The sequence below is a fragment of the Tachysurus fulvidraco genome, chromosome 1, assembly GCF_022655615.1.
Source record: "Tachysurus fulvidraco isolate hzauxx_2018 chromosome 1, HZAU_PFXX_2.0, whole genome shotgun sequence".
Lineage (NCBI taxonomy): Eukaryota > Metazoa > Chordata > Actinopteri > Siluriformes > Bagridae > Tachysurus > Tachysurus fulvidraco.
Genome location: NC_062518.1, coordinates 11,734,154 through 11,756,013, shown reverse-complemented (window position 1 = coordinate 11,756,013; position 21,860 = coordinate 11,734,154). Strand labels below are relative to the sequence as shown.

The window sequence follows — 21,860 nt, the reverse complement described above, 5'->3', positions numbered from 1 at the left end:
TGCTGTATGCATTAAGACAGTGATATTAAAAAAAACACATGCAGCACTGCCTGTACAAAGTAGGCTTAATTACTAAGGTGCGTGTTCTAAATTGGGTCCTCCAATATCACTGTCGTAGTCCATCAAGGGACAGAAATCATTCTCTTTATAACCGATTTCTCTGAGTAAACTTTAGCATTTTGCGTTCAGGTTCTGGATTCACCAGCTTGCCTTTACAAAGTAGGTTTTATTGATAAAGTTTATACTGTTTGAATGCATCAAGTTATTTTCACATGATGTAAATAGTTAAGATGTGTGTGTGTGTGTGAGTGCATGTGTGTGTGTGTGTGAGTGCATGTGTGTGTGTGTGTGAGTGCATGTGTGTGTGTGTGAGTGCATGTGTGTGTGTGTGTGAGTGCATGTGTGTGTGTGAATGCATGTGTGCGTGTGTGTGTGAGTGCATGTGTGCGTGTGTGTGTGAGTGTGAGTGCGTGTGTGTGAGTGTGAGTGCGTGTGTGTGTGAGTGTGAGTGCGTGTGTGTGTGAGTGTGAGTGCGTGTGTGTGAGTGTGAGTGCGTGTGTGTGAGTGCATGTGGGGAGCTAGGTCCTCCTCTTACCTTGACCTTTTCCTGAAGTTTTCCGAGGCGGACGGTTCCTTCCAGGATGCGAGTAATGATGCCCTGCTTGTCTTTCTCCAGACATGAGGCCTGAGGTGGGAAACAGTAAACAGGATGGATTACATACTTCAGAAGGAAGGAAAAATAAAACGCTAAGCCGTTTCCAATAAAGACAAATAGCACAAATAATGCAGCTTCAGTTGAAGCTCTAGGACCGTGAATCAGATATACTGCTGTTTAATTGCATATCGAGTTACCTAATGAGCAAAAACAGACAAAAACTATCAAGAGTCAGTCTGCATTGTTTCTGCTGTAAATTCAAGATGGTTTAATTGCATTAACTAGGATGTCAAAAGTAATGATCAAGTACAATCGAATACATTAAGCATAATATGACCTCATTAGCTGTTCAAATCAGATGTATGCTGCCTCTGCAGGAGTGTGTTGGATAGTCAGGTCTGTCTGCAGATCATCTTTGAGGGCATTTAAAAATAATTTCAGCTCGGAGTTGGTGTCTTTAAAACCCTGGATGGATATATTAGGACTGCCTAACATGGTTTATCTGGCATTACAGTCATTCTTTACTCTGACTCTCCTTTTGTCACTCTTTTATATTTAATACAACAAATACGTTTTAATATGTTTCTCATATTACTAATAATAATGTTATATTAGTTTTATCTGTTTTTTATTTGTTATATTAGTTTTATCTGTTTTATACCACGTTCATGACAATAAGACAGAGGACTGCTAGTATATAACTAGCAGTCTTCTGTCTTAGAGACTCTCCTGTGGTAGAAACCTTAAATGTTTACCTCTGTTACAAAGCACTAAGAGTAGAGACTCATTCCTTAAATGCTCCATAAACATCTCAGCTGTTATTATTGAAACAATAACATAGAATGATCAAGTTTATATAAACCTGTGATATATAAATCTTTATATAATCCTTTGAACGATAGCCAGCTTAACAATGAAAAACACTCATTGAATATACTTCATTGAAATGTGTAAGTTTTTTTTAATGAATCAAAACAAGTCAAGTAATAAATACTTACTTTAAGTGATATTTAAAACCACTTTTATTATTATCTATATGAATTAACACATTTGGTATAATTCATAAATGTGTCTGAATAATGGGTTTAAATATTTTCACCTGCAGACTTTATTATCACTAATTAGTTACCTGCTATAATTTCATTTGTTCTTATTTGTTTACAGTTAGTCGTGGAAGGAATAAACATCCACCAATACATGAACAGTATAACAGACATTAAAAAAAAGGTCAGATAATACATATCTTGTCTTATTTGATTGCTGTGTCAATGTTAAACTATACTGAATATTTATTTATATACTTATTTTTATATATATTAATCATATTATATATCTGAGACAGGATTTATTACAGAGCTCTATGAGGTACATTTCCAGGACCTCCAGTCACTCAAGTGCAATAAGGAAAACCGAGCAGAAATCAGAAAAGCGCTGACGTCTAGGCTTCAGTTCATTTTTCAAGAATAAATAATAGCCTGGTATATTTAGGTTAGAAATAAGTTTTGTTATAAGTTTGATCAGCATAGAGGAAGTAGAAATCTTTGCTGATGACCCTTCTTTTAATTATAAACCCTGAGATTTTACATTTCACTTCAAATTATATTCAGTTGGATTCATATAGTGATTGAATAACAACAAGCATTTTTACAAAGCAACTTTACAGACGGGAAAAATTTCTCCCTGAGGTGACAGAAGGAACAGATTGTGAGACGACCCAGACTTAAAAGTTCATCTTCTAGGTGATTTTAAATCATTAAAGTTGGACCAAGCCAAACTGTCCTGGGAGAAGCACTAATGATTGAGATTTGTTAGTAGAAACGGTTCTAGAAAAAAGGTTAAACCATCCACTGAAGAGACTTGGAATATGCAATATTTAGGATATCAATACGGGACCTTTTACATCAGCAAAAAGTGAGAAAGCTCCAAGCAGAAGTACAAAATCAGTATAATTCAACCAGATTCAGGAGGGTAAGAGGAGTCACAGTGGTAAAAAGTGTCTGGCACTGGTATGATTGCAAGCATCATGTACATGTAAAAGATCTGCTTGATAATAGCAAAAGGAATTCTGTATTTTAAAATATGGCATGATATCAGGCTATTCTGTATCCCAGTAACAAGTTATTTTACGTAGGTATGTATGGTCACAGAACTTTAAAAACCTGCTTTAAGAGTGAAAATTTGTAAATCTTTCTTGGCCAGTAAAAGAGTCTGGTGATGCCTACTAATATTAGCCTACATCCAGTATGTAAAAAGATGGGCACAAGTATATTTTTCTTCCGTTCGGCTTGTGCTTGTTTGTGTGCATGGGTGTGTGATTGGGAATGTCTGTCTTTATTACCATGTGTATGAGTTGGTCTCTCTCATAAGTGGTTTTCTCTGCGAGTATCACAATGCTGGTGAGGTACTGGTGGGCTACGAGCTCCTTCTCTAAAGAATCTTCAATCTGCTGCTTCAGAAGATCGATACGCCTTTGAGCTTTCCTACAAAGAGTCAGCAAGTTAGAAAAAGAGACAAAGGAAAGTGCGGCAATGAATATTAATACGTATGATAACAGCACCAATCTTATTATTAGTCATTCCATGCTCTGCACTTCTTGTGCTTTCGCCAACACCGCTGATTTAACTCATTTGGAGCCACAAGAAGTCGAAAACATAAAAAGTACAAAGAAGCAGGAGGAGAAAATATTGCAAAACAAGGTACACCTGTGTACAGAAACGTCTCAAAAATTGTATGTTGTATCGGTGGCATGTGCACCTGTTGGCTTGGCGTGCCAGCTGGAGCTCGCTCTCCAGGTGTTTGATGTGTGCATTAAGGTCATTTTTCTCCAAAAAAAGAGTCTTTTTCTCAGCCTGCAGTGTGGCCACACGATCCTGCAGCTCCTCTACTTCAGTACATTTCAGCTTCTCCTCTTCCTCCAGCTTCCTATAAAGAATGCACAGATGGCAGTATTTTGTAATTGATGCCCATGTCATTTTTGACCATATTTTTTTTTCTTTCCCAAATAAAACATACTTGTTCTCTTTGAATGTCCTTTTTCAAGATAGCTCCAGCTCATCCGCAGGGCATGAGGGTTGACTAAATGGTTGAATTAGTATTAAAAGAGGTAAATCATATGCTATGACCCTCAGAGTCACCAGATCTGAACCCATCTATTTTAGAGTGATGTGTTAGAAAGCATTATCCACAACCAACCAAAAAAAAATACCTGTATTAAAGGTGTTCTGGAAAAATGTGGTGGTTACTAAAACATCCGAAGCTCTGATGTTCCTGCAGCCAGTTCTGTGCTTAAGTCTTAGGCTCAAGACTTGTTTTTGAACTAAATGATCCTGATATTTAGTAGAATGTGAGATGCTACCAGTCTTCACAAGACGTGCAATAAAACAGCCCTGAGGTATTTTCCTTCCTGAAATTTTAATACAGTTTCAGTAGAAAAGAGAGGAACATTTGAATCTTTGAGTGTAATGTTTATTGTTTTAGCCCATTCACATTGCAGAGCTGATACACGTCTCTAATGTTCTTCCATTTGTAATTGCTGTCAGTGTTGACCTGAATGATTAAGGGCTCTACACTCAGCACCAGCCAGTTGTGGGCGATTGATCTATTATCTCTTGTAGTGCTGGAGTGACAGTTAATTTATAAGCTTTGCACCCCATATGTCTGAGACTGGTGGCTTGATTGCCTTGCCTGTCAAGCAAAACAGGGACGTTTGCAGATGATAAAACCACTGCAGTGTCCCTCCGAGCTGTAAAATCCCAGACTGTACAATGGAGGTTCTAATAAATAGTGTATGTTTAATATTTAAATTTACCATCTGAGTTTGTCTGTAGCGGCTGTATGTTCGACGCGGCTGACCGAGCTCTCCAGGGTTGAATTGGCTTTCTTAAGCTTCACCTTCAGCATGCAGAGATCTTTATGTGCCATCTCTAACTCAGACTCCAGGTTCTGCTTCTCAGACTCCAACAACATGACCTGCTTTGTCAACCTACACACTGTAAAGAGATCAAATCAAGGGATGGCTGCAAGAAATGGATTCCGAATTAGCAAAATAAAAAGATAAAAATAATATCATTTTTTTAACACAAGAAGTATGTGCTCATTAAACACAGTTTAAGAACAAATAGATTACAAACTCGATCTGTGTCTGTGTGTGTGTACTTTACCTTCTTGTGTGTGTTTGGTGTCTCTCTCCTTGGATTTACTATGCTGCAGTTCCAGCTGTTCTATGAGTACCTGATTCTCCTCCAATACCAGCCGTGCCTGATCCTGCAACTGCTTCCTACACACACACACACACACACACACACACACACACACACACACAGAGACACGCAAGTTTATTGTCCCTATGTCAAATTCTAAATGAATGTGTCTCATCCATTCAGAGTCCCTGTAGCTGCTTAGATGAAGTGCCACTCTGAAACAAAACGCAATTAAAAAGTAAATGGTGTTGCCATTCAGTCATTCAGTCAGTTGCTTAACAAATTTTGAACAGATGAGATTGTGTTTGAAAATATATGAATGTTGCAGTAAGAAGATATAATTGTTCACCAGAGTTGTATATACACAAGCTTGAGCATATTGCAAATCAGAACATTTAAAAAATGAGCAGAGGACTGCAAGGGTAGATTACATCTCAGATAGGAGTGTTCCTGTGTGCTTGTTTACTTGTTGAGTGCCAAAGGCAAAGTTATTACCAGGTAAACATGACCGTGACCTCATGTGGAAAGCCTGTAACACTTGGCTTTCCATGCATATTGAACAGGTTTTTCCCTGTTTTTCATTTTGCATCCACACAGCCCTCTTGCTCATTACCCAGGACGTGCATCTGAGCTTACTGTTAGAGCAAAATAACTAAGGATTGATGTGCCACTATAATCAAAAGTGCATGGAAGACACAAGTTACACAACTTCAGCCATCTTAGATGTGGATTTGAACACATTTTTAAACCTTTTTAAAGGAAAAAGTACAGGTGACATTGATCCATTCTTCTACTGTGAGCATCTTTGAGGTGCTCCAAGTGACTTTACATGGATGTGCTGGTTCTCGCAACTCCAAAACTTGTAGGAGTTTTTCATGCATATCCATTTAAGGGGTTTGAACACAGACTTTGACATATGGGTATGGGTAAAATGGATTTAACATCAGTTATGTGGCATCTAAGAACAAACCACGTATTGGTTTTGATTGGGCTACAAAAACAAACTGATCTAAAAACCAAACTAGGTGCTAAAGCTGTCTGTGAGAAACATGAAATAGGTTCTACATTGATCACTTCAAAACATCACTGTTGAGGTAGTAGAAATTCTTCTGTGTCATGCAGATAGAAGGATTTTTGGGGAAAAAACAACACAATCTGATTCCTTCTGATTCCTTCCTTGCTGTTTATACATCCTTGAATGCATACTTCCAGCATAACAACACACCATGTCAGGAGGCACATATTACCAACGCATTATCCCAGGAACAATGACAATATATTTTCATTGCTTCACTTTCCTGCACATTGCCTATAATTCTCCATCAACAAGTTTTGCAGTGAGGTGGAAAGAGCTTTTCATAGCAAATGTGCAACTGTTTAAAACTGCAGCTAGATAATCATTTCCACATTCTGCATTTTTGCACAAATTATCCATGCCCAGCTAAGCCATGCTGTACTGAAATCCTTAAAATGCTAGTACATAGTATACCTTACAAAATGCCCGCTTTGTGTGTGTGCGTGTGTGTGTGAAAGAGAGAGAGAGAGAGAGAGAGAGAGAGAGAGAGAGACTTACCACTCTTTATTACTGACACTGCTCCTCTTGCTGAGCTCTGTGTGAAGCTTCTCATTCTCCTGAATCACCTCCTCTGTGCGCTCTCTCAACTTCTTTAAATCCTCCTACAAGGATGAAACAAATTGGAGCAGATGTATTCCAAATGTCAAAGTTTGATGATGTTTAATGGCTGATGATAAAATCATCTTGAGCTTTTGTGAAACCACATAATTTCTTTCCAGCTCAGACTGTAGATTTGGGCAGCCTGATATTTTTCTCATTATTTACTAATGCTTTTTCCCCCATTTTTCAAAATGTCTTTGAAGGAGAAACTAAAAATAGATAAACTAGGGACAGATAAAAGAAGTGTTCTTTAGTTTAAGTTATTTAGTGTATAAGTTGTATAGTGTATAAGTTGTATAGTGCATTTAACAGTTCACATTACATAAGTACAGAAACAGGATAAACATTTTAAAGTTTAAAATTAAATTACTATTTATCTCTAACATCTGTCCCTAATGAACAAGCCTGAGGTGATGACAGAAAGCAAAAACTCCCTGAGATGACATGAGGAAGAAACCTTGAGAGGAACCAGAATCAGAAGGGAACCTCATCCTCATTTGGGTGACACTGAACAGGAAATAATGTAAGTGTAAATAATGTCCTTTCTACAACAGTTGGTAGATGAGTGGAATTAAGCAACCAAGAGCTCCTGAAGAACAAATAGGTCAGCGTCATTTCTGAGTTCATTATAGACTTAACACTAATTCCTTTCTACCGAGGTCTTCAAATCTTCACTGATGAAAACCCAAACACATATGGCTCTAATCTCTAGTGTTTGGTTCAACACCACCAAGAACAAGTCACAACTAAGACCTGAGCCAATGAAGTCCAAACCAAGACCAAGTATGACAGGGGACAAAACCAAGATGAGACCAACACCACACTATTTTGTATCATTGCATTAGGGGTTAAAGAGCATGTGCAAGCTAAATGAAATGACACAGAGTTTGCTAATTAAATGCACCAGGAAAAAGAACAATTCTTTTTCATTTAAACACACAGCGGGCAAAAAATGCACTGATTCACTGATCATCCAGGTAAAAGCACATGGTATTAAGATTCAAGCATAGGTATACATTTCTAGAGTTTCATGTCTGTAAATTCAGTTATTGTTGTGTCTTTTGTATTATATGTAAACAGCTGTTATATTGTAATAGCTTATTCAGGGCAACTAAATAAAACCCAAATGCAATTTTTATGATCCATCTTTTTTTTTTTTTAATATTAACATTTTACAGATTCTATGGCGTAGCGTATGCAAACTTATGACCTCAAGTGTAAAAAATGCAAACATCTAAAATAAATCTTGCTTTGCTTCAGTTTAAGGAACAGCTAATATAAATTCAGGGATGCTTTAATTTTTCCACATCATAAATAACGTTAATATAATATTCTATTAAAATTAAATGACCAAATATACTGACATTGATTAATATGCTAGTTCAAAAGACTTTATCATTAAATACACACATTCTGCTAATTTATGGATATTACTTCACTAGCAGGATGCACAGACCAGGATTGAGCTGTAGCTCCAGATTATGAAGAACTGCAGGAAAAGATGTTTATAACATCTAATAAAGGATATAATTCATGCTAAAGATGCAAATGCTGTGCTAACACCTACAGTGATTAAATCCAGACAAAACACATAAAACTACAGAAAGTATACACTAAAATTATGGCAGGAAAAGTTTGTGTATAAAATGCTTCAGTTCAATTCACCATGGAATAATAGCATCAGAATGAACCTAGAACATCTTTTTTCCTTGACTTTTTGACTTGCTTAAAGTAAAAAACAAGTAGAACCCCAGTGAACTAATAACCTGCATGTAACCTTCATAAAGTTTAGTTTCTTAACATTCACAGCTCTCATGCATCACAAATATTTAGAAAAACAATAGAGACTACTTGTGCATCTGAGATGTAGTGTACTAGAACCTGATCAGGCATTTTAATAATAAATACATTTTACCACAAGCTGGAAAGAAAAGTATACAGATATCGTGTTCTTGTGGAATTAATCCAAAGTAGATTAATTACAGCATCACATGTTCCTTGCAGGTTCTTCTTATTATTATATAATTTAATTTTCCTGTTATTTTTGCAAAATCGTACACTTATATTGTATTAAATCTTTATCGTGTTCTTAGGGGAACTTACTTAGATGTTTCAGTCACTGCTTTCAGTTGCACTCTAAATATAGGTTTCATGTTTTGCTACGTAATAAAATAGAATTGTAATGAAACAACAGATTCATATTAGTCTTCCTAATCTATTCCTCTGTACATTTTTGCTTGTAAACTTCATAAAAAAAAGAGTTTGCCTGAATAGACACACATGTACACACACTCACCTCATAGGCTTTGAAGAGCTGGTCTCTCTCAGTCAGCTGGTCCTCATAAGCCAATAAGAGCGGGGATAAATATTTCATATCCAACTGCAGGCAATTAAAAGCACAACAGAAGTGCTTTAAGTGAAAGAGCAGGACATATCAAAGTCTGTAAACACACTTTACACTCTGGCAGAATCACACATGGCTCATCACCCCTATGAAATAATGTGACAATTGAGAAACTGTTAGTCTTCATTATTTTCATAATTCATTAGTTCTGAGCCCTAAATGGCAAACATTTACAGCACTAGCTAAATGACTTCAAAGACAAAGTTATATAGAAGAAATATCATAATGAATGCATAACGAGAAGAATATTTTATTCTCTGCATCTTCTAACAGCAAGGGATTAAAATAGGGAACATTATTGATTCAGAACCTCAAAACAAAAAAACAAATATTGTATCTTATATCATGTGTCTACTCAATTATGTGAAAAGTAAGTACACCCTCCTTCAATTCTCCTTTTATTGATCAGAGCCTATAGGGACAATTGTGTTGTCCTCGGTATCTTCTGTACACCTCAGGTGACAATGACACACAAGACAGATTTCAAGATGTTGTCAATGTGAACCAAAATTGTGGAAAGAAATAAGCACACCTTATAATACATGTAACATGTAAAACCACCTTTAGAAGCAATAACCTGAAGTCTGTCAAATCGTTTGAGAAATAACCTGTCTTTTTTACACAGGTTAAATTCATTGATGTTTGATGCCATTTAATTACGCACAGATATCTTAAGATCCCACGCTTGCATCGCAATAGAGTTGAGGTCTGGACATTGACTTGGACATTCCAACACCTTTATTTTTTTTCCTTCTTTAGCCAGCATCAGTTCGAGTTATCTGAGTTATCATACTGAGTTGCTGGTGTGCTTGGAATCGTTGTCTTGTTGCATGACCCAATTTTGGCTGAGCTTAAGCTGCTAGAACAGATGGCTCCCCGTTTGTCTGAAGAATATTTATGTATAAAGTGGAGTTCAGAAAAGCCATACCTGTTGAGTATGTTTATGACCCTGAGCATGTTTTTGTTTTTGTTTATGGCCCTGAGCATGAAGTGGTCTGATATTGGACTGAATCCACTCCTGAGAAGATAGTAAATAGTCCTGAGGGCTCTCCATTTGCAAAGAATCATTCCCATTGTAGAATGGTACAATTTAAAATGAATGGAGATGGCATTATAACCCTTCCCATTGATTAATGAGCAGCAGCAGTGGCTTCTCAGAGACTGATGTGCTTTCTTCCTGACATGATGAAAACACCAAAATGCCCAATGTTTTACTTCGTTAGAGTCACACTTCCTGATGATTATCGACTAATCTTGTGCATATCATTAGTCAAACCTGGCAGCTAACTACTAATGATTGTTTAAGTAGGACGGATTTACTTATCTTTTCCCGCCTTTTTTTCCGAACGTTGGTTTAGTTTTTGGAAAAAAAGAAAACACTAAATATTGAATCTGTTGCCACCTGAGGTTGTTTGATTGTTTATAGAAATGTAAACAGATTTCTTCATTCCTTCAATCATGAATATATTTTTTTTTTGGATTTGAGTTCCGTTACAGCATATTTTGAGCTGAATGTAGAGAAGTCTCACTCACCAGCCATGGAGGAGTAGGTCCTTTCCATGGTAGGCCACTGTTACGAGAAAACTGCAAAATGGAGAGAACAGATTCCTAATGACTAAGCAATTTTAAATTCTTACTAACAATTATTCATTTTAACAAGTACCAATCATTGAGGAAACTATTCATGCCACTAAATAAACCAACAGTACATCCAAATGTTCCACACATGACTATATAATGTAACTTTAGAACTAATGTGACAGGACATTTTCACAAGACATTTATTTATTTACTGTATGTCAGTAAAAGTATTTTTATATCTTTTATGACCAGATTCCAATCCTTTGGAGCAGAGCATGAACAGCAAATCTGACATTTCTTTCTTCATTATATGCCACAACTGCTCCTCCTACATCTGGTTGTTCAGCATATTGTTCATCAAGCTGAGACAAATGACGAACTCAAATGACAGCTAAGGAACTTTAAAGCTTTGAATAAAAGAGTTAATAGATTTTGTTCTGCAAATTGCTATTTTTCCCCTGAAAAAGAAAACTGGACTGGTGTACTAAAAGGCATACACTGAACAGGTCAGCCAAGGAAAACTAGAACAGATGAAACATTCTGAGAACTTTAAAGAAAAACCCATAAACACCCAGTGACAACCTCAATAGGACAGGGGTGAAGGTATCACAATCCACCATTCATAGAAGACTTTGCGAGTAGAAATACAACAGAAACAAAACAAAATTGAAACCACACATCAGCATCAAGACTCAAAAGGCCAGATTTTTGGGGGAAAAAAGCATCTGCTCATGATCTAAAGCCGGGCTCATTCTGTGCAATTTTTCATAATCCTTCGCTACTGTTGCTTGTCAGATTGTATGAACTTGATCCCCATGATACACTGTAGGATCTCAGTTGTCATCATGTAAGACAGTCAAGACGCATCAAAATCAGACACACACAAGAAGACTTGTCTGGGGTTTTACTTCATCATTCTCATTCTCTCCCTAAAATGGCAGGTAGCAGAAAACAAAAACAATCTGTAGCAATTGTTTTTTTGTCTTGCTGTACTGTCCATCTGACTCGTTTTGACATCTTCCCTGAGGTGGTTTGACTATGTCATCCAGTTCTGCGCTCCTATGGTTCTTGGTTTGGCACTCATCGTAGGAGACATCACACTGCAGGTAAGTGTCTGAAACCTCTGGACGCTGCCAGAACTTCATCAGAGTTAAAAAAAACTGATCGCAACAAGCCTGCATTTAACCTAATGAAAAGGAAGCTAAAGGAAGAAACCCCCTCAAACAAACAACAACAACAAGCAGCTGCACAAAAATCCTGGAAAAGCTTCACAAAAGCTTCACAAAAGAAGAATGCAACATTTTGGTGAGACATCAGCTTTATTACAAGAATTTGCAAGCAACCAAATATTAATTTAAATAAAAACTACTGTAACCCAGATTTTGCTCACCTAAGAATTGGGTGGTCTGCCGCCAAAGGTGCCAAGATGTTTAACATCTAGATGTAAATATAAGGAAATGAAAACTTCAATTCTGATTTACTGTCTTATATTCATCTTTTGTTCCCAAACCCAAATGTCATTTATTTCATTTTAGTTTACATTTCAAACATCAGTCCATTTGGACATTTTAAATCATATTTCAGAGCAACTCCATTTCTGGGATGGATATGTGGATATGATACACTATAGCCTCTTACTGTAAATTTACAGGTAATTTCTACATTATTTTACTGCATTTCCATAAAACAAAATGTTACAGAATGGCTGTAAACAGACGTTTTCTTTTTTTGCCTTGCTTTATCAGTGATACAGTATCATACTGAAGAAACATTGCATTCATTTCAAGTTCTAGAATTTTCTACGTCTAGCTGCGAGTAATTTACAGTAATTTACAGTTAATTATTTCTTACTACATTCATGTTATTCCTTTCCTCGCCAATGCACACAGTTTATCCAACTTCTTTTTATTCCCTGGCTTCCGTTTCCTTATTATCCTTTCTGCCTCATATTTATTATCTAACTATATATAAAGCACAACAGCATTCTGACCGACTCTGACTTGGCCTTTTGTGACAGTGTTCCAATCAACGGTTTCACACCAAAAAGAGAGGAAGCCATGATGCAGTCGCACAGCAAGGAACTGACTGTTTAAGCTTAAGACCCATGAGTCATGATATGAGAAGATGAAGCAATTTCCATTAACTTCAAATCAGTCCCCTGCTGGGACAGAGAGGAAAAAAAATGTAAAGAAAGGAAAGATCAAAAAAAAAGGAAAAGAGACAGAATACTGAGGGAGTGAGAAATGAAGTAAGTGGGAAATAAATGCATTCTATGTCAGGTCCCAAGTTAGCTAGGGATCTAAATGTATTTCTTGTGTGACACCACAGTTAGAAATGTGGTTAGAAACTCCTGGACACTGTGCAGCACTATTTCACACAGATTAAGCAATAAATTACATGCACTACTTAACCAGAATTTACCACTGGAAAGCCTTTTTACCCTGGATCTGGATTTCACCCGTGTTCAGAACAGACTTTAATTCAGTGTTTCCATTATGCAAAATAAGTAATAGAAGTGCAAGTTATTAGCAAAACATCATAAGATTAGCTAAATTAATAGCCTAATTTTTACTCTTTATTCAACTTCATTCAGAAGGGATTACAAATACCATTTGTTGTCACTTCTTTACTCTTCTTTACATATATACACAGGAATCTCTGTTCATTTGTAGATGATGTTGCATCCCAACACAAAAAACATATGCAGATATTCTGCACCTTTTCTCCACTCAAGGAGGGAAAGTGGTTTCTTTACTAAATTTTTTTTTTAAGTAATAATTTTTTCTAATTTTCATGGATTGTTTAACTTCACTACAATTCTAACATATTTGAATATAAATGCACCTCCTGAGCTCTAAAGTGGCACAACTTGGTGAATGATCACCCAAAATTACCACAACACTATAGCAGCAATGCCGCAAACATCTGTGGCCAGGAGTCCAAGTGAGCAAAAAAAAATGACCATTCTGTATGGATGGAAAGAAATGTATAATCTCACTGCTGATGTGACGTGTATATGTAGCCTTCACCTTACCTGACTATGAATTTTACCTTCTGTTTTACCTTCTACCCAAGATCACTTATCATATCTTCATTCATGAAGTTCAGGCAACATTTAAATCAAGAGCTGTAGGTATTTACTGTACCAAAGTTGTATGTGGGTCAGAAAGCTTCACAACCACATCCAAGAGAAAAAAATCCAGGACACCAAGGTCCTTTTAAAACAAAGCACAGCGAGTACTCCTCTGATTGCCCAAAAATCATCACTGCATACTTCTGACCCAAAAAATCAAGACATGCAGCATGCTGCCCAGTGCTGCATTAAAAATCAAGAGCTGTACGTATTTACTGCATATAAGTAAAACATAATTTTTTTTTTTAGCTAGCACTGAAAAAATAGGGTTAAAACAAAGCAAAGGAGGAGGACTACATCTGTCAAACAAGTGACAAATGGTGGAAGAATGGTGAGCAACAATCTGGTCATCCATGGTGCCATGGTCCAGCTAGTGTGTTATAGGTATAAATAGACTAGATACGTAAAATTGAATGAAGAAAAGGATTCGATGACAACCTCTGTTGCTCCTCAGGTATGGATGAGATGCTTGGAACCAAATGTGCTTAATTTGTTGTTGAAACAAAATGTTCTATTAAAAATGTGATCAACCCTACATCTTGCTCATGTCCATTCTGTTTTGAAATAATAACACAGGTAAATGATAATTTATAATGCAATAATCAGGCCGACAGAGATGAAAGGCAGGGCTGCATATCATTACTGTAATGTCAGCTCTTGTCCAAAGCCTCATCTCAGAAAAAAATCTGCCCGTATTAAACAGCTTTGAGACAGAGAGACATTTTCCTCTTTAAATGGCTGCAGCATGACACAGCAGCCAGCAGAAATGTGCTCTTATTAAACCAGGCTGCTCCTGGAGCAAATATAGAGAGAAAGATATTATCCACTAATGTGTTTTGTTGCTTATTATGTCTATATATTTACAACAATTAACTTATTCTCTGTGCAAACTACATTATAGTTTGATTGTGTACAAAAACAATTTATTTCATGAACTACAAAAATATACTGATTACATTCCTTTTTCATCTTTTAAAATGTGCAATAAGGTGATTATACTGTTTTTGATTTTACTTCATTATTTCTCAGCTATTTTTTTCTGCATGCTTCTTGTCAGGTTTTTATTTATGACTGGAATCAAATCGTGATTTATGTGCATCTTATGTGCTCACCCCAGTGGGTAATGAATGGATGGTTGAATAGACAAATGGCAGAATGCCTAGTGGTTAGATTTACAGCCAAATCTGTGCACAGAAACTCTGATGTGGTTTCTTATATTTCATATACGATGAAAACCTAGTCAACCTTACAGAAGAACTCTATAAACATCTATCCTATTTTCAGCAACAGCAAGCCTAATTCTATTTTTTTTTTTTATTTTGCTATGCACTAACATTTTGGTTTTATATATTTATAACGACAGATCAGGTCAGATTAAAGTAAATAGCACTTGAAATCTGATTGCAACAACTGCATCAATACAGAGATCCACTGACATTACCAACCTATTGCATTCTGGTGAGCCCACCACCACCACCACCACCACCATGCTTGAGCAACGAGCTTCTGTATTTCAGATCAGGAGCAAATCTAGATATCTAGATATAGATTTACATGCAATTATTCAATGAGCCAATCATATGGCAGCAACATAATATATAACATAATGCAGTTACAGGTTATCACCTGATCTTTTTTCAATCGTGAACTATCCAGTTTCAGTGGGATTCTGCCTACTGAAGATACAATTCATAGACGGGGAAGTCGTGACCTGATGGTTAGAGAGTCTGACTCCTAACCCTAAGGTTGTGGGTTCGAGTCTCGGGCCGGCCACGACTGAGGTGCCCTTGAGCAAGGGCACCCCCAACTGTTCCCCGGGCCCCACAGCATAAATGGCTGCCCACTGCTCTGGTTGTATGTTCACGGTGTGTGTGTGTTCACTGCTGTGTGTGTGTGCACTTTGGATAGTGCACACTTTGGAGAACAAATTCTGAGTATGGGTCACCATACTTAGCCGTATGTCACATCACTAGTCACTAGACATTACAACACAATGAAATACTTTCTTCGCATATCCCAGATTTGAAAGTTGGGGACAGAGCACAGGGTCAGCGAAAGATGTAGTTTCCATGAAGCAGAGAAGGTTAAAGGCCTTAACCACTTGAGCTACCACTACCCCTGCCTCTGTCTGCCTCAGTTTACTGTTTTCAGCTGACAGAAGTCTTCTGCCAATGCAGCATATGCAGCTCACGTTCTGTGGTACTATGCATTCTGAAATGCTTTTCTGCTCACCATGGATGTTAACATTGGTTAATTGAGTAACAACAGTTTCCTGTTAGCTCAAACCAGTCTGGTCATTCTTCTCTGACCTCAATACAACGGTCACTTACAAGTTTGGAGGAAAGGATATCTGGGATTATTGTTTTAAAAGCTGAACTGAAGTCGACAAACAAAATCTGTACATATATCCCTGGGCTGTCAAGGTGATGCAGGACGTAGTTTAACCCCATGACTGCATCATCCATTGACCTTTTTAATCAGTGAGCAAACTGCACGGGATCCAATAAATGTTCCGTTATATTTCACAAGTGGGACAATACCAGCTGCCCAAAGGACTTCATGATGACAGATGTCAGAGCAACAGGCCTGTAATCATTTGGACCTGTGATGGAGAGTTTTGTGGAGACTGGAAAGATGGTAGAGTGTTTGAAACAAGAGGGGACTTCACACAGCTCCAGTGATCAGCTAAACATGCAGGTGAAGATTACAGCCAGTTGGTCAGTACATACTTTGAGACAGGAGTAGAGTCTGGTTTTCTGTGGTCAAAGAGACAATTCACATACTTTTTGAAGATTTTGGGTGTTACTTCATTACTGAGTAGTTCTTTTTAGCAAGTTCACAAAGCATCTAATCTCAGTAAGTTCCTGGCCTGCTTATAAAGGGCTCTGTCCCCACTTCAGTAGGCATGCTCCATGACCTGGAGAAGTTGGTTCAATCCGGCTGTGAACAACATGTTCTTGTTGTTATATGTGCAGAATGTTTTGGTTGGTGCACACGTCTCCACAAAAAAAGATGTCACAGTGTAAATTCATCCGGATGCAATAGCAGCTACAGCGATGAACTAAGCAATGTTCAGATTTTCTAAAGTTGCCTGAGGTACTGATCAATATGCATCTTTAAGAATTGTGTAGCAATGATCCAGAGTGTTATTTTCTCTTGTGGGTCAGTTTAATACGCTGCCTGTATTCGGGTAGTACATGAGTTAGTTTTGCTCTGTTGAAGTATCCAAAGATGATGCAGAGAGAATCCAGATTTTTATTCCAAGACAGAACTTTGGCCTTCCGGGTTTTGAAGTGCATCACTCACATTGGCCTGGGGTGGGATATAAACCCTAGCCAGGATGAATGAAAAAAATTCCAGCGGAGAATAAAAAGGTTGGTGGTTTATGAATAATGTTTCTAAGTCAGGGCCACAATATCTATTCAGCACTGTGACTGTGAAATATCACACATAATAAAATAATAAATTTTAATAAATAATAAAATGTTTTCTACATATATGCTACACTATAACAGAATGTTACTCAGAGGTCTTATGGCCTTTTTTTATTTTTTGCTGATATTTCCCCGTATCAGAATGTCTCTTTGTAAGCCAACACAATCATGGGCAGCTAAAACTAACCTCTGATTAATATTATCCAACATGTATGAAATGTTTTCAAAACAGACTCAGATTCCTCAACCATAACTACATCAAATTATAAGCCTAAATTTAAGACCATTGTAATTTGCAATTTAAGACCAACATGAAAAAAAATATTATTCAATCAGACTGAAGAATTTTGTTTTGTGCTATTGTGTAATACAATAATAACGCAATGCACTGTTATCATACAGCAATTGCATCATACTGCTCCACCCGTTGATGTCGTACCTCCTCTCTGGTGAGTGGTCTAAAGCGTGCTTGATATCGGCTCAGCTCCACGTTTAGCCGATGCACTGTCATCTTCAATCCATCATTCTCATCCACCAGCTCCTGTGCCTGCTGCCTCAAACTCAGCAGTTCAGAACTCTCATCTAAATAGACATGCACAGAAAACATAATCGTATAAATGTATCAAGAGTTCCAGTGGTCAGACATTTACATATTCCATGTTAACCTTCTCTTATAACAGTCTGGAAGAATTCAGAAATTGATATAATAAATTATAGACATCCACAACTTTGCTTCCTCCTTAGGAACGTTTTTCAAGCAAATAAGAGCAGCACAAGCATCTGTATAAATAACTGTATACAAATATAGAAATATTGAGACCACACAGACACCGCATTGTTCAGGAAACTCCCAGGGATGAATGAACCTTTGTCTAATAGATTCAACTGAACCACAAGGCTGAAAGAATTAGCATTTATGGTATCTGCTTCCATAAGTATGTACATCCAAGAAAAAATGTCTTAAAGAAAGTAAAGTGATAATATTGGAGTGGCGATGACAAAACCCTGACCTGAAAATTCCAACAAGTATGAAAACTTTTGGCCCATAGGCAATCTGATGCAGTAAATAAAAGATAAAACTAGATTTGTAAAGTTTGTCACGACAAACTTTGATATTGGCTTTGACAAAGTATTCGCAAAGCCCGGTGCTTTTTGGAGGCGAATGGACATAAGGGTTAGTGTTACTTTTGGAGGCAAGTGTACAGTAAGCTAGGGTGCCAAAACATTTAGATGTAAGTGGAGATGAGCATGTTATGTCATCCGAATACTCTTGAGGAAGTTCCCCACATTGGGCTGAGTGTTTTGATATGTCACATGTCCATGTTGTGCAAATTATTTTTTTTCACTTGACATCATGTGACGTCACATGACGTGACCAGAATACAGGTGAGGCAGATCTCTTCATTGTGCTGAGTGTTTTGATACAACATATGCCCATGTTTTGCTAATTTTTTAATTTCACATGACATCACGTGACGTCATCAGAATACCCGTGAGGCAGTTCCCCTAGTTGTTCTGAGTGTTTTGATATGTCACATGTCCATGTTGGAAAAAGTTTTTTGATTTTGGATATTTTGGGGGCGGGGCTGCAGGACAACCGAAAGGCCGGTCGGTACACCAATTTAAAAATTTGTTCAGAGTATCACTCTAAAGGAGCTGGACATGTTTGGTGTAGATAGTTTGAAAGCTTGCCGAGTTATAAACCTCTAAAATTTATAATGGGAGTCTATGGGAAAAAAGGCCACTTTGAAACCCGGTACCGGAAGTACCGGTACTAGGATCGCTTAAAAAAGTAATAGCAACAAACTTCAGACCAGGGTCTACAACAAAAAGTAAAAAAAAATAAAAATAAAAAATAACTCCAGTAGCATAACAGAATGTTGGCTTCTACAAAGCCAACATAATAAAAAAAAAAATCCTAGGTGTAACTAAACTTTTGGCTTCATCTGTATGACAGGTGTCTGTGTAGTGCCCACCTGTTGAGTGCCTTCTATCCCGGGACGAGTGTGATCTTTGCTGGTGTAGGTGCTGCATTTGCTGGTTCTGTTCTGAGCACATCCTTTCCAGCACCTCCTTCTGTGCAGTCAGAGTGTGATTGTGTTCTCTAAGCTCTCTCAACTCATTCACTAGCTCCGGCTGAAATTCCACAGCATGTTGATATGCCTCGTTCACCTCTGTAAAACATGAGGCAACACAAGCAACACAGTGTGGATGTGTACGGTTAAACATCTCATTAATGCCTCTGAAAAAACAAGGATTAATTCCATGTCAGCACTCAATGAAAAAGAACAGGAATCACAATGCTGGCATGGAATAATCTAATAACCCTGACAAATTAGCTTTGGTTCCCTGCAGACATAATGATCCAGAAAGAAGTGTATAGAGGCTTCGGCTATTCAGAAAGAGGGCCAAAACAAAAAGCTACAGTACAATGAAAAACACAGCTTATTATAAAGTGAAGCAAAACAACAATTCCAGCTGAACAAGCCATAATTAACAAATAGTAAATATGAAATGAAATGAAACAGAAAAAAAAGAGTGCATAAAAGAGACACAACTACTACGAACTTCTTCGGAATACAACAGTTCACCAAGCACCAATTTTATACAAGCTTCACTGGCTTCTACATTGACTACAAAGTCCAGCTAATGATGTGACAGTCCTAACAATATTCCTTAAGAGCAGTCAAATATCAGCCAGTAGAAAATGCTCTTCTTATATTGCCCCTAAACCCTGTGTTCCAAAGAATATTTTGAATGTTAGCTCAATCACAATATTTAAAAATCATATTAAATCATACTTGATTAACTGTATTTCATATTTTATTTCTCGAGACAATTTCTACCTGGAAAATATCTTATGTTTTTACAATCTGGAGTCATCTTTTTCATGCAAAGTACCTAGGGATTTAGTTAACTCTGGGTAGAGAAATATTTCATTAATTTAAAATTGGGGTTTGCATCACTTTTTCTCCACGGTTATGAAAGCCTGCTCTGAAGCAGGATTACCAGCGCATTTGCCATGTTAGACTTGCATTGTTGTGCCAATTGCGTAGAATGTGAATTGATGTGGTGTTAAAATATAACCTCTAGATGCTTAGTAAAAGACACCAAACCATAAACTGAATAGCGTGCCTCATATCAGTGCTTTGTACGGTCACAGAAATCCCGTGAGTTTGCATGCCTACATTTTTTTGTCATCATTAAAACCTCTTATGGACCTCCGCCTATATGACTTGCCCAACAAAAAGTGGTACAGCTCCCACATACTTTGGTCTCATTTGAAAGAAGAGATTCTCCATCAATCTGAAACTAGTTTCAGATTGATTCTAGGCCTTACTGGCACAAAGTTACAGGGGTTTGAATGCAGGTTTTCCTGTCCGCCTGGGTTGTTTTTCTGATAAACTGATTAATCTTATTTTTCTGGAACATGCTAGGGACAAAACAACAACTGAGAGTCATAGCCACATGTCTTGGCTTTCGCCAAAAAAAATTTCAAGTCAAAAGACCCAAAAATGGATTTTATATGAATATTTTTCCACGGCCCTGGTCGTCGGGTGCAGCGTTTTTGTGTACTTGTTTACTATATAACTTTGAAATAAAAGGCTGCAGGCTCAGTCTGAAAAGCCATAAACAAGCCTAGGCTCTCTCTCTATCACTCTGGTGTGAAAACAGGCCTGTAACTTGACACCCTGAGCTGTGAGAGGGACAAAAGGTCAGGGATTACGCAAGAATTCCTTTGCGCATCCAGTTCACGCAGACACAGTCAAAGAACATACGGCATGCCGCATAGCGTTGGAATCGTCTGCTTATTGGCTAAACAGCTGTATAGGTCCCAGCCCATTTCATTGCTATTGGAAGGAGTAATTGTCAGTCAAAGGCGGGATCCTCAAAAATGAGGATATTTGCGGCGCGACCAGAGCGTTTTGGATTAAAAGGCTTACAGATTTCAATTCCTTGGACCTGTGTGGATTTTTGTGGATTATTTGTGTTGGAATATATTACCCCAGTGAAGAAAGAGACGCGTCTAAAGGTAAGGGAAAAACCGGTCTAGCGCCACCTAGGGCAGTTTTGTCTAAAAAATTTTTCTAATTGTATGAAGGCTGTGAATCATATTGTGCTTTGTGTGTGGGCTTAAAAAATTATTGAGAGTATAAACTTTACTAGGTAAATAGGTTTTTTCGTGTTTTTGGAGGATTTGATGCTTTAAAGTTGAATTGAAGCTTGTTTCTGGGTCATCCCCTAGTGGCCACTTTGACTTCGACCCGTAAGAGGGTTTAACCCTGGATTGCCTGATTAATAAATAACCCAGGATTCTGATTATTTGAGGTTTACGATGACTCAGGATGAACTGTTTGTGTTAAAATCTTTTCCTAAAACTAAACAATAAATTAGAACTGACAAATGTCACAAATGTGTGTGTGCTTGTGTATCCTTGTGTGTGTTGGAGATTCTTCTTCTTCTTTCTGCTTTTCCCTTCAGGGGTCACCACAGTGAATCATCTCTCTCCACCTATCCCTATCTTCTGCATCCCCAACACTTGCACCCACTAGCTTCAAATCCTCATTAATTACGTCCAAATACTTCCTCTTTGGCCTTCCTCTTTGCCTCCTGCCTGGCAGCTCCATGTCCAACATTCTCCTACCAATATACTCACTCCCACTCCTCTGAACATGTCCAAACCATCTTAATCTGGCCTCCCTAACTTTGTCCCCCAAACGTTGCAGATGTCTTTACAGGAGGTAATTCCGAGGATGTTAAATAAAGATTATATTTAGA

At 37.5% G+C, this 21,860-nt stretch overlaps 1 protein-coding gene across 3 annotated transcripts in view; it reads right to left on the bottom strand.

The window, feature by feature from the left end:
* Positions 1-21,860, bottom strand: part of cep89 (centrosomal protein 89) — a 73,776-nt gene that overhangs the window by 39,312 nt on the left and 12,604 nt on the right. For 2 of the 3 annotated variants that reach the window (XM_047820644.1, XM_027133016.2), the window contains exons 9-18: positions 19,058-19,255; positions 17,521-17,663; positions 10,467-10,517; positions 8,826-8,909; positions 6,428-6,531; positions 4,816-4,931; positions 4,464-4,644; positions 3,410-3,577; positions 2,994-3,135; positions 596-685 (exon numbers count right to left, since the gene is read on the bottom strand). In XM_047820644.1, coding sequence (XP_047676600.1) covers positions 596-685; positions 2,994-3,135; positions 3,410-3,577; positions 4,464-4,644; positions 4,816-4,931; positions 6,428-6,531; positions 8,826-8,909; positions 10,467-10,517; positions 17,521-17,663; positions 19,058-19,255 — 1,277 coding nt within the window. The remainder of the gene's footprint in view (positions 1-595; positions 686-2,993; positions 3,136-3,409; positions 3,578-4,463; positions 4,645-4,815; positions 4,932-6,427; positions 6,532-8,825; positions 8,910-10,466; positions 10,518-17,520; positions 17,664-19,057; positions 19,256-21,860) is intronic. The other variant, XM_027133017.2, reaches the window with a different exon arrangement.